Source organism: Calypte anna, chromosome 18, assembly GCF_003957555.1.
Source record: "Calypte anna isolate BGI_N300 chromosome 18, bCalAnn1_v1.p, whole genome shotgun sequence".
In the NCBI taxonomy this organism is placed as follows: Eukaryota; Metazoa; Chordata; class Aves; order Apodiformes; family Trochilidae; genus Calypte; species Calypte anna.
In genome coordinates, this window is record NC_044263.1 from 7,858,053 (window position 1) to 7,870,700 (window position 12,648).

General features: G+C 36.0%; 1 protein-coding gene across 1 annotated transcript in view; it reads left to right on the forward strand.

The window, feature by feature from the left end:
* Positions 1 to 12,648, forward strand: part of STXBP4 (syntaxin binding protein 4) — a 51,337-nt gene that overhangs the window by 21,534 nt on the left and 17,155 nt on the right. Inside the window, 3 exon segments of the mRNA XM_030461848.1 lie at positions 2,023 to 2,139; positions 2,630 to 2,679; positions 3,800 to 3,933. Of these exon segments, the coding sequence (XP_030317708.1) occupies positions 2,023 to 2,139; positions 2,630 to 2,679; positions 3,800 to 3,933 (301 nt within the window).

Genomic DNA, 12,648 nt, shown 5'->3' on the forward strand with positions numbered 1-12,648 from the left:
CACCGTTTGTCTTCTGTTATTCAATAACTGGGGTGATGCAGAGTGAAGGGGGTAATGGGAAGTGTATGAATCTTCCTTTATCCAGATTTCTTTGGGATGGAAAAATAGGAGCTAGAAGCACATGTGGGTTAGAGGTGAAAATGGCACATCTCAGGTATTGAAGCAGGGACTGGTTTCAGGACTGCAGATACATTCAGTTCAAAAATCATATGGATACTTGTGTACTTTTGTGTTTATGGAAAAATGGCTTTCATATTTATGTTTCTATTAAGAAAATAATAAAAAGTATAAATCCAGTACTGTTCATAAGTAAATATAGGCCTAATCAAAATGATAATTTAAATGCTACTAGCAGTATACTGCCCAAAATTATTAATTTTATTTTTTTTAATTGAGTCTCGTAGTTTAAAATCACTTTATCTCCAGTGAGGCATTTCAAAACAGGAGAAAGAATAAAATCATTGAGGCACTTTTGGATTTTTCCCCATGATTGCAGATCCAAGTGCAAGCTGGTTGGCATTTGTGTGTTTACCTTGGTTTTCCCACGAAAACAAGAATGGATTGATGAAGAAAACCTACCGAAATATTATCTTATTACATTGTGAGAATTAATTCAGTATTACAAGCTATTAAAAGCTAAAATCTATTGTATACAAGGTTGCAAAAAAGCAACAGAGCAAGTACATGAAGCTCCCAGGGGATTCCTCTCATCTAATTGTGACTGTGTGTGATAAGATGGCTCACACCCTACACGTTCTTTCTGAACATCTGGGTTAGATGGCCCATCTTTTCTTTCTGGTATTTTTGCAGCATTGTTGTGTTGGGTTTTTTTCTAGGACTTGAATGAATACCAAAATTTTAAGAATTTCAAAGCCTGTGGGTTGCTTTCTTAGAGACTGGGCTCTGGGATGCCAGCCTGAATTCCTAAAATTCTGAGTGAGCTCTTGAAAATCAGAGTTCATATTTGAGTCTCTGCATTTCTTACTCAAAAGAAGCAGCAGGTGCCAACACTATGGTACACTGGGTGTTTTTTAGTATAAAAAAGAGAGGTACCTCTGAGGCTTACCAGCTCCTGTGCCAGGAGTGGACAGTAAGATTACCAAAGAAAGGTGTTTTAATCACCAGATTCTTTGACATTCAGAGTGATCATGATTCTGCTGCTTTGTACAGTTTGTACAAACAAATGTGTGTGCTCATTGGCTTCAGAGAAAGATAATGAGGGGGGGGTTGGTGGGCTTTTAATAAGTATTTTCTAGTAGATAATGGGCTTTCAGAAAAGCAATGTAAAACTTATTTTTTTATTTATTAAAAAACTTTTTAAATAACTTCTTTTTTAAATTTTTTTACAGTGATGTAAAAACTTATTTTTAATGATAGTGCTATTCTTAATTTTGAGGAGTATTTTTTGTCTGGGTGTTCTGTTCAGCAGACAGCCCAGCTTGACAAACATGCCCATGTGCCTGGGAAGAGTTGACTTGTGATCTCTCACATGAACAGTGAGAGGGACTCAAGCTGAAAGCTTGAGCCTCCATAGCTCTCTCTGTAGCTAAAGTACAGAAGGAATGCATAACACTTTACACAAGTGCATGTAGAGAACTCCTAGGGGTAATTTTCTCCAAGACAAGCCAGAATGACTCTCTTGTCCAAAGGGTGTAGAGGTGCCAGCTGAGCTTGTTCACATCCTGGCTGTTCCTGGCACCTTGCTGACAGATGCTGTCACCATCACGTTGATCTTTTGATTCATTCAGGAACGAGTTCAAGCTGTCCCAAGTTTCAGCCCTATCACTGCTGTTAGCTGCCAGTTTCACTTTACCTTTAATCACTTGCCAGAACCTGTTGCAGTTTGGGAGCTGATTCCCTCCCAGCTCAGGCACAGCTGCCTCAGGAGCAACCACATTTTACAGAAGTGTAGAAAACTCTCTTTGTTAAGCAAATCAGACAGCTATTTCAATTCACTCACTATATCTTTGTGAGCCATGGCAGAAAATTATTAGCATAAAAGCCTTAAAATATCTTTCCCAGGATAACATCCAAGACTTGAGAAAGAGAGTTACAGTGCTCGACTGCCAGCTGAGGAAATCAGAATCCTCCAGGAAGACCTTTGAGGTGGCTACTGAAAAATTGCTACAATTTGTAGAGGTAACTTTGCTTTTCATTTCTAGCACCATTGTATTAGGAAGTTTTGTGTTGATATTCCTGAAGAATAAATGTAGCAAACTGACTATAAACTAGTTTGCAGAGATCTTTTCACTGTTAGAAATACAGTGTATAAGGGTACAGATCCTTGTAGGAATTTACTTAGTTTTTGTCTTTTGCTATACACTGAAGAAATTAAACTGATCAGATAATTTTTTTACCTAGTTTTTCACAAGCTCATATAATTCCCTGAAGAAAAAAGGCATTAAAATAATATTTTGAAATGTGAAATTTAAAAAAATATATATTACTTATTTCATGTAAAGGGGCTATAATAATTTAGGTTTTACTTTGACATTTGTAGTTGGGAGAGACTAAACTCTTTAGTTACAAACTGAACCCCCCATACTCCAATAGAACATTGAATTATAAAGTGATAACTTTCTGACCGTGTCAACTTATAAACTGTTAAATTCTTGACTGTTGCCAACAGGTTGTGCATGAAATCCTTTCAGATAACTCTGCTTCCTCAACAGTACTAAGGTAATGGCAGTGTTATTAATATTGAATTGGCAATATTAATACTGAAAAACTCAACTCTTGTTTCATTGTATCCAAAAACTGCCTGGTAGCTATTTTTCCCATTTTTTTTTGCTGTATGTTTCTGAATTTCATTTTAATGGAGGAGGGGAGATGGCATGAATTATGAATTAGGCATTCAGGATACAGCTTCATTAAAAACCTCAGAATTAAATTAAAACACTTAGTAATTAAAGAGCTATGGTTGACTGGATGTTTCCATAAAGTAATTATAATGTGCCAAGGATTAGTTATAATTGCAAAGAACTTTAACAGTGGGCTATCATTTTTTGATGCAATTTTGCATCATAATTAATCCAGTAGCATATAAATAAATTAATAATATGTATATCCACTTCAAGTTTTACTGCTTTTTTTGTTGAAAAAGTATCTAGGAATATTCAAAAAGATGTAGAGCAGCCATTGGCCCTTCAGAATACCAGCATGATTCTGCCTGCATCCTGGGTAGTGTTCCGTAATATTTATTTAACACTTAAGTTGTTTAATCTCTGACCTGACAAGTTTTAGTAAAGCTATCTAATCAAATCTGTTTAAGTAAAGTTAGCTAGAACTTTATTTAATAAAAATCTGCAGGATCAAATCAACTATTAGATTGTAGATGTCTGTGTTCTAATATGCTAATCCTAATTAATTAAATGCAGTTCCCATTGGCAGTGCACAAGAGTGATGTATGGTTTACAGAGTTTGTAGGCTTTCTGTTAGTATCTGAATTGAAGTGTAAGACACAAAGCTAAAGTGATAAACTGACTCACTAACAGCCTAGAAGATAAGAATCAGGTCCCTTAAAGCAGTGCCCCTTCTGAAATGCTACCATTAAATTAATTTTAAGTAAATCACTTTCCTGATACTCACTGAGTTTTTGGCACTAGATTTTGAGATTTGGATGTTGTTTGAACTGAACTTTCCCAATACACTTATTGTACAGTCAGAACTGCTTTTTGATAGCATTATTCTTTTTTGTTTATACAGTTAGACCAAAACCTATCTATAAACACAAGATACTTTAATAAATTAACTTGATTTCTGTTATAATTTTACAAATAAACACTTTTTGCTCTCTTAGTGACAGAAGACCAGCATTGTCTACTAAAGCACTTCTTGCACGGTTGAGAAGGATTGAACCTAAAGCCACCACAGCCCTTGCAGCAGAAGCCAGAGACCTTGCCAAGTCTGTCCGTGCCATTTTGGAAGTGGATTGTGAGTCCGTGTGTGTGTCTGTGTGTGTACACACTTACAGGTATCCCCTTCTTGCATCAAATGTTGTGGCTTTAGCATCTTGTTTGCTGATTGAGGGCAGTGTGATTCAGCAGTCAACATGTTTGGGTTTGTCCAAATGTAAAAGAAGGATCCTGAGCAGGAGTTCTGTTTGGGTTGGGTTAGGGCTGTAGTATAGGTCAGAGGCTCAGAGTCTTTCAGGGTAGTGGAAGACCTACAAATGCAGGAAAAAGGCTCTTGCTGATCCAGGTATTTTGGTTCTGTTAGCAGCATTCATCACTCTTCCAAAACCAATATACTGACAGTTCTCTGTAGTTCAAATTATCTTGATCTAAACACGAGGAGGAAGAAGTCAGAAGTAAGGATCACATGGGACTCTAGAGACTTGGGCTTCTTTGTCTCAAGAGACATCACCTGAAATCCATTGAATCTTATTGGTGAGAATATTTCAATTGCCCTTGATGGGCTTTGAACAGAAGCAATGAATGCAGTCTAAGTAAACAGGATTTTGGAATATAAGCTTTAATAAATTAGTATCTTAAACCACACAGAGATCCTTCTTCCAAGATGCAAAGGATGCATCAGAATGAAAAGAATTCTCCAAATCTTAAAACAATAAGAGCATTATTGTTAAGGATTTTTAAATGTGAGTTTTGAAGTCAGGGAATGCCCTTAGAATCCAAATCCAGAGCTTTAACATCTTTTTAATATCAATTTATCAGCAAGAAGAGAGATGTTTTGTTTAAAATTGTGTGTGAACTGGCAGAATAAATCACTCATAGCACTGGAGGACAGTGAAGGTTCAGTAGTGCAGTAGGGGTCAGTCAGTTCAGTGTGCACCTTTATCAAGGCATAATTAGAATTCAAGATTAGAGTAGGGTACATATTTTCCTAGAAAACTTAAAGCAGAAAATTAATGCCAAAATAAGGAATCTGAAGATTTCCGAAATCATGTAAAACTAGCAGAATTTCCTGACTGTAGTACTTTGTTTTCATACCAGAATATTTACAAAATGTTATTCTGCTGAATATGCATGAACATGTATCAAATGTGTCTTAATGAAGATTTCCTTGCTGTAGGGAGTGACTGTAACCTGCAGCTTCATTTAGAGATACATGCATAGCCTCAGGTCATGAACAGAAATGCTAAAAATTATCCCAGTTCATGACCAGTTCCTTTAATAAACTGCATGCAGTTTGGAAATCTAAGGAACAATTGTCCCTTATTGTACACTACCTGGTTCACATTATCTAAAAGATTGCATATTTTGATCATATTTACCTATAGATCAGTTCTACTCCAGTTTGGTCAGGTTGATTTGTGGAAATAAAACTAAGGGCCTGACAAAATGCAGGAGGTTTTGGAATGCTGGTGAATTATGATTGACAGTAATCATCATGTCAGAATTTTTAACATCCTTTTTTTGTTGTTAGGGAATTAATTTAGAAAGGGGCTGAATAAATATATTTGTTGAGGAGATATTTCAAGCATTAAAACTGTCTTATTTGACATTATTTATGCAATACATTTATTACATCAATTTATGAAGAAGAAAGCAAAATAAGAAGATTTTAAAAGTGTTCAAAAGTGTCCAGAATATTAGAATTAGAGGGACTGGTGAAGGTGAAAAGAATAACATAGGTAAGGAAAGGAGAATTGGTTTTCCACCAGTGATTGTGGTAGAGTTCTGTCACATTGAATTGTTTCTATCACACTACACAGGAACTGGTGCAAGGAAAACTTTTAATTCTAAATGCAAGTGAGTTCTAACATGTGGTTATGTCAAACACAGTAGGTAGGATACATGTTAGAAACCTCTGAAGCCATAGCAGGGATCCATTTTATGAACCCAAGAGTTAAAAATAGCACTGCAGAGAAGGACTTAGACTGAACGTCATCCTGAGTTCATTCTGATTTGGAGAGTATTACAGATAGATTTGGGCTCTGACGAGCTTGTGTATGAGATTAAAGCTTTAAAGCTCATTCTCTTCCTCAAAAAAAAGTAGTTAAGTCAAAATAACTATTTAATAGCATGCTGTCTGCAGTCCTCTATTCCACATTCTCACCAAATTTCCCATGTAAATCCTCAGTTTTCTTGCAGATGAGCTGTCATAAAACTGGGGCTATCATGTGTGGCATTTCATGACTGCCATATCAAAGATAAACATATAATAGATTTTACATTACAGACTGAGGGTTCTCCTGTTTTTCCAGAAAGATGTCCACAATTTAATAATTTGCTAATGAATTCTTCGAGAATTGGAGAGAAATATTTGAGATTTCTAAGAGGATAAAAATGTATAGCTGGGCAACCACCATGATATATTTTACATTATAAATAGATCTCTTTCAGTATTTGCTTCATTTTGTACAACATGAAGTAAAGGAGCCCTAACCAAAATAACTTCATGATTCATTCCCACGTGAAACAAAGTCTAGGTGCAAAGACAAGGTGGAGGAGTGTTCTTCCAAAGGAAAACTGCTTCACTTGTTAAAAATCATCCTTGACAACCAGGTCAAAATGATGTATTTATGAATTAGCCACACAAATTCTCCTCTTCCTCTATAGTAGCATGACAGTTTTCCTGCAGGCAGTGGCTCAAAGAAGTTTGGACTATTCCTGAAAATCTCCAAGTATTTCTTGCCTTGCCAGAATGCTGCAGATCAGTTTTCAGCTTTTGCAGGTTGAATGTCAGCAACGTGAGGTCAGGTTGGTAATTCTTCACAAGTAAGGATTCAATTTAAAAAGCTATATAGATAAAATCTCGTTTTCCAGATCCATACAGGATCCTCAAGATCCAGAAATGCAAATAAGAAAGTAATAAACAGAATAATCAAACTCGTCCCCTGAAAGACTCATCCTTCGTCTTCCTGAAAATACTGCAAGCTATTTTTAGAAATTTATTTTTGAGAGGCCCTTCTGCTTTGTAGAATACAAGTATCTCCTGAAGACATAAAGAAAATTACTTTCATCATACAAAGGGTAATAATGCCTCAGTGAAAGGACTGTAGCATTTAAAAGTAGTTGCTGGCTGCACTTAGTAGTCCACATGGTGCAAATCATGCTGAATAAGAATTGAGAAAGCATTTTCTTCTTTTCTATTACAAAATGAGAAAGGAAATACGCTTGGTACTGGTAATGGCCAAAATCTGATTAACCCTGGAACATACTTATCTCTTCATAAAGTAGCAGGCAATTGGCATTTTGAAATCTGCACTGGCACAATGCAGCCTTCAAGTATTTTGACTGCTGATTTCATTACTCTGCCTCTGAAATTGCTATCCACAAATAGTCTTCCTTTTGTTGAAAGAATCCCAGTTATCAGTATCCATTAAGTGCTCTGCAGCCTGTGTCTCTGATTGACAGGAACTCAAGCAGTGCATCTTGAACTATTTTTTCCCATCGTGTTTCTTTAGGATGGGAAAAATGTCAAATCCTGTCCTGGGATCTGACACGTGGCAATCAAGCTGATGTGATAACAGTCTCTGAATTAACATCCCTCACAGAAATGCTAATTACCTTGCTGATACTGAGCTTCCCAGTCACAGTAGTCATTGGCTGATGAAGATCCTACAGGTGGAAGTTTAGTTGCCCACTTTTTGTTTAATTTTCCTTGTCTGCTGACTGCCTGTAAATACAAGACTGTTAGACCTTATTATGATCAGTCACCAAAACCATTCCCTGTTCAGCAAAATGTTATTTCCCATTCTTTTGACAGTGTGAGTGGAACAAAGTTGAATGTCATCACAAATAACAATTTTGGTACTTTGAGAAGATTTAATCATGTTAAGTACTCATATTATTTAGTTATACTCATATTTAGTTGTTGTGGCCCTAACGTGTTTTTTTTTATTGCAACAGAATTAATGTCATTTGCATTATTACTATTTTATTCTTGAAATTAAAGATACAGTAGTTCTGTAATTTTGCACAGATGGCTGTAGTTCATCAGGACAGCTCTGAAGAAGCTGCCATGCAAGTGTAGGCTGTTCCCCTCCAACTCTGCTCCCCCTTTTTGATTCATGTCAGTTCATAAAAATACATATATCATTGTGAGACAGGCAAACCTTGGCTAACTTGGCTTTTGGTAATTAGACTAATGATATTAAAGATACCTTTGCAGAGACTTAATACCAAAATTACGAATACTCTTTTGACCCTAAAAATTTTGTCTGTTTTCTAGTGCTTCCTGAAACTCATGGTGTTCTGTCTTTTTATATTTTTAGTAGAAAGAGAAAATTATTTCCTGCAAGGTAATCTTTGTGGAACAATCCTGCATTGGAAGGATTGCATACCTTTAATATTCATTCAGCTAATGAGCAAGGAATGTACATTTTCTTCCTTACTAGAAGAGCTGCTTGGGAAACAGCATAATGATACCTGAAGAGATAACTGTGTATTCATTGTCCTGGCAAGGCCATAAATATTTCAGTGAATTCCTTAAATCAGATATTAGAACAGGCCTATTAAATTATACAATTTATATCCTGAATGCATCTGGATAACTCCCCTTTTTAATAGCTTTTGACCCATAAAGGAAATAAATATGAAAATCAGTGTTGTATGGTTAAAGAGGTTGTGTTTGTCAATGAAACATTTCCTGAGACAGCATTTCCATTAGAAAATAGTAATTTGGTGAGATTAAAGTGCATTATTGCTTTGAAACTTTCACTGGTATTTAAAAGATGTGTAGCTGTGGTACAGAACCATGATGAATTTCGAGATCACGTGGAGTGCTCTATTTTGCCACATAATATTGGCACTGTATCCTCATGGCATTGCACCAAATGCACCAAATGCTGTCAACTTCTTAAGAACAATGCTACAAAATCCAACTTTCCTCACACAAGAGCAAGCAAGAGGTGTGCCTGTAGCAGGTCTTCCTCCTGCAGGCCTCCACGGAGTTCCGAAGGCAACAGGAGATATAAAACCTCTTCCTTAAGTAGCAGAACCATCTCCTGGTTTGTCTTGAATTCAGAATTTACTTTTTTTTTTTTTTGTCTCTCAGTTTCATTTGGTAAAGACAACACAAGGCAAGACAAGACAGAGCAAGACAGGACCCTCCTGCTGCTGAGTGCATCACTTGATTCGGTCTCTGTGGGGCAGTGGTTTTCTGGTTTCCAGCTTGGCTCAACAAAAAACTTTATAGGCACTTGGAGCAGTTGCCTTCCAGTTCAATGCGTGCTCTGCACTGCAGATTCCTTCTATGAACCACACACAGGCAGTGAGGGACACTATGCAGAGACAGCAGCTACTGCTGAAACCAATGGTTTATCCATAAATTAAATTTAAGACCTAAATTTCTTTACTGCTCTGAAAACTTTTCTAATGCAACACAGGAGTATAGTTTGGGAATAAAAGTAAAGCTTGATAATCTTCCCTTTACATCTTGAGTGATATAAACTGAGAATAACCTAATTTTAATTGTTCCAATATATAACATCAAATGCATATAAGATGAGAAGTGGATCTCTTTGGTCCTGTAATATAAACAGTGCTAAATCTTTTGTTTCATTCAGGAAATGGGAATGTGTCATTGAAATATCAATAGCTTGTCAGCAACTCTTTAGATACACTGCAAATCAGATTACAATGAGAAGGCCAAAGGTGAATAACTTAGGTACTTTCAGAAAAATTAAAATTCAAAATTGTGTAATAAGCAAAATGGTTTCTGTAATCCTCGGGGAAAAAATCCGAGCATATTTAATAGAATTCTACTGGGACACAGTCTAGAATTTAAAAGCTTATTCTACTTAACTGTTTACAGCAGCAAGACATTGAATTTTCTGCAGATCATTTAAATTTCCCATTTTGCCTTCATGGTAAATAAGAATGAAGAGTTATAATTTTGACAGTGAACTGTCAAATTCCATAAGGAAAATTTATGCAGTAATTTTTAAAAGTTTCATTGCAACAGGAAACTGTAGTAGTGCACAATTTTAAAAATATTTCCAATTTAAATTAAATTAAAGTGAGTGCTATGATATTAAATTAAACATAAAGCACTAGACTTGTGAGACAAGTCTGTAGATTTGAGATGATCTGCTTTATTTCCATCATTTGGACACCTTGATTAAAATTGTTATCCTCATTTTAAGGAGGCATGAGCAGACTCAGTCATTGATTGCAGGGAGTAGAAAGGCAAGTATTTAACAGAAGTTTCCTGAATTAGATATATTTTTTCTGACTAGAAATAGAGTCCTGAAAGCAGCTTTTTTTTTTCCTTACTGGATAGTAACCTATTATTAGTAGAATCTATTACGATATAGAGAAGATTTTTCTGCATTCTTAGATAATTGTAAAGTTTGTTAGTGATTTATAAAATACCTTCTTTCTGGTTTATCATTACCATATGTTACATTTATGCAGTGCTTTGTCATTGAACAAAAATATCAGTTGTTGTCCTGACTGTGAAGCAGTGTCAAGCAGCTCCTTTGCACTCTCTTACCCACTTTAAGGCTTCATTAGAAGAGGAGAATTACTAATGAGGAAGCACACACTTCAGAATAGAGGCAGCCAGCATAGGCTCCACTGAAGCTTTCTGAAAAACTATTACTGGTTTTAAGTTTATTTACTTTTTAAATTGCAATTTCTATACTTTGGTGCTGTGTTTCAGTGCTGTGTGCTTGATCCAAATGAATTTTTTAGTCCATCCTTAACCCCGTGTTTTGAAGTAATTTAGAATTATAGCTCTAATTTCCAAGATGTAGTTTGTCAGCAGCCACTGAGCTAAAAAATTTCTTAAAACTGATTTACAGTGTCTTAGCATTTTGCAAAATTCTAATCCTATTTTCCAGTGACATTTCAAGAAAATGTCCACTTACAAATAGGTTTTAAATCCTTAATTATCCCCAAACTCTCCTTACTTGGTCTAAAACCACATTTTATTGAAGGTGAGTGAGGAATGACATTATTTTCACTTAACTGGTCTTACCTGTGGCTATTGTTACAGGACTAGAAATCAGACACCACTGTTTAATTTGATTTCTGAAAATCAGAACTAGAGCAATTATTAAAGAGCAGAGAAGCTAGATAAAAGTGACATAATTAGGGTGGTATATTTATATACAGATAAAAATATTTAAAATACCACTTATGACCAGGTTGGCAATCATAGGGTATTTCCAATGTTTCACAGAAAAGAAAAAGACAATTCAATGTCTATAGCCTGTGCTTGAGACAATTCTTTAATGTGACCTAGATTTCAGAACTCCGTTGTTGCTGCTAGAAAAGCAATTTATTCCTTTTCCATTCACTTACATTTAATGAGAAGAGATGAGTCAGCTTTTGAATAGGCACTGCCTGTACTGACTTTCAATCAAAGCATTTTAATAATGAAAAACAAGTTAGTGATATTATTGTATTTTAAAGTGCAGAGGAGCTAACAAGATCAGTGCAGGCTCCTTAGGTTAATTTCCAGCACCTCTGGAGGAAGACTGAATTTCAGACCAGTCCTTTGAAAGTCTGTGAACAAGTTCAGTTCATACTGTGACCTCACTATGAAAAATCCCTTGACTTTGTGGCTCTCCCTGGAGAAGCTGTACTTGCTTTTGGTCACTCTGGAGACTGAAGCCAAAACTCTCCAGAATCAATAATTTTCCTGGATGGTAAATACTTCCTGAATTGTCCCTCTGTTGATTTCTGTTAACACACTGTGCAGAATTGCAGTATTTAATCCTTCATGCTAGTGGGATGTTTTGACATAAGAGAGGCAGAAGAAAACCCACATTCTGAATTTTGTAGCATGAGATGCAAATTGCTCACAGTCTGAGGAAACACTCCAAGTCAGTCAGGGAGCAACTGTCTCATTATTTCAGGTACTGATAAATAAACTCTTACAACGGGGAGCTGAAACTCTTACAAAGGAGCTGGATGTATCTGTGAGCATCCTGAGAGAGCTGGATTAAAGCTGGCTAAGCAGACCTTTGTTTCAGATGTGAGTGGATGCACAAGCTATCAGTGTTCATCTTGTCTAAGAGGCTTGGTGTGTGCTTTTCTGTCAATTCCTTCACTTGTCACATTTTTTCAGTTTTTTTCAGTAGGTAGGAGTGAGAAGCTGAGGGCTAGCAGAGTTACTTAGACATGGATGGTGCACAAGTGTGATAATTTAAATGGATAAAAAGTACAGAGAAAGTTGATTGCCAAGAATGATACAGGAAGCTTTTCAGAAGTATATTTTAAGGGGAATTTGAAAGAGGAAAAATAATTGCTTGGTGCCTATGAAGGAGCCCTAAGTGAGGTACCAAATGTGCATATGTTTCACAATAGATCTACTACCTCGTGCCATAAAGCATATATATCATTAGCTGGGAGCTGAGGATGAAGATTTTGCCTTGCATTATTAATTGCTACAAGTATTATGTTTCAATAAAGGACTCTTAGCTTTACAGTTAAGATAATGTATGCTAATGTAGGCACACGGTGACTATTTTTCCCCCTTCAGATCTATAATAAGAAAGGAAAGGTATCTATCCTAATTTCTAAGAACTTTTGACATTATTTTTAAAATATGCTAGCATTACAGTCATGTCTTCCTGTAAATATAACCCTTATTTTATTCATGTGTAACTACACTGGGTTTTGTAACAGGTTAAAAGGGTATCTTATCTTCATGTACTGTTGCAATTCTTGCTTCAAAAGGGAAAAGACTGACTTTGGTCTGTACTTACTGTGAAATGAGCTCAGCAGAGAGCAG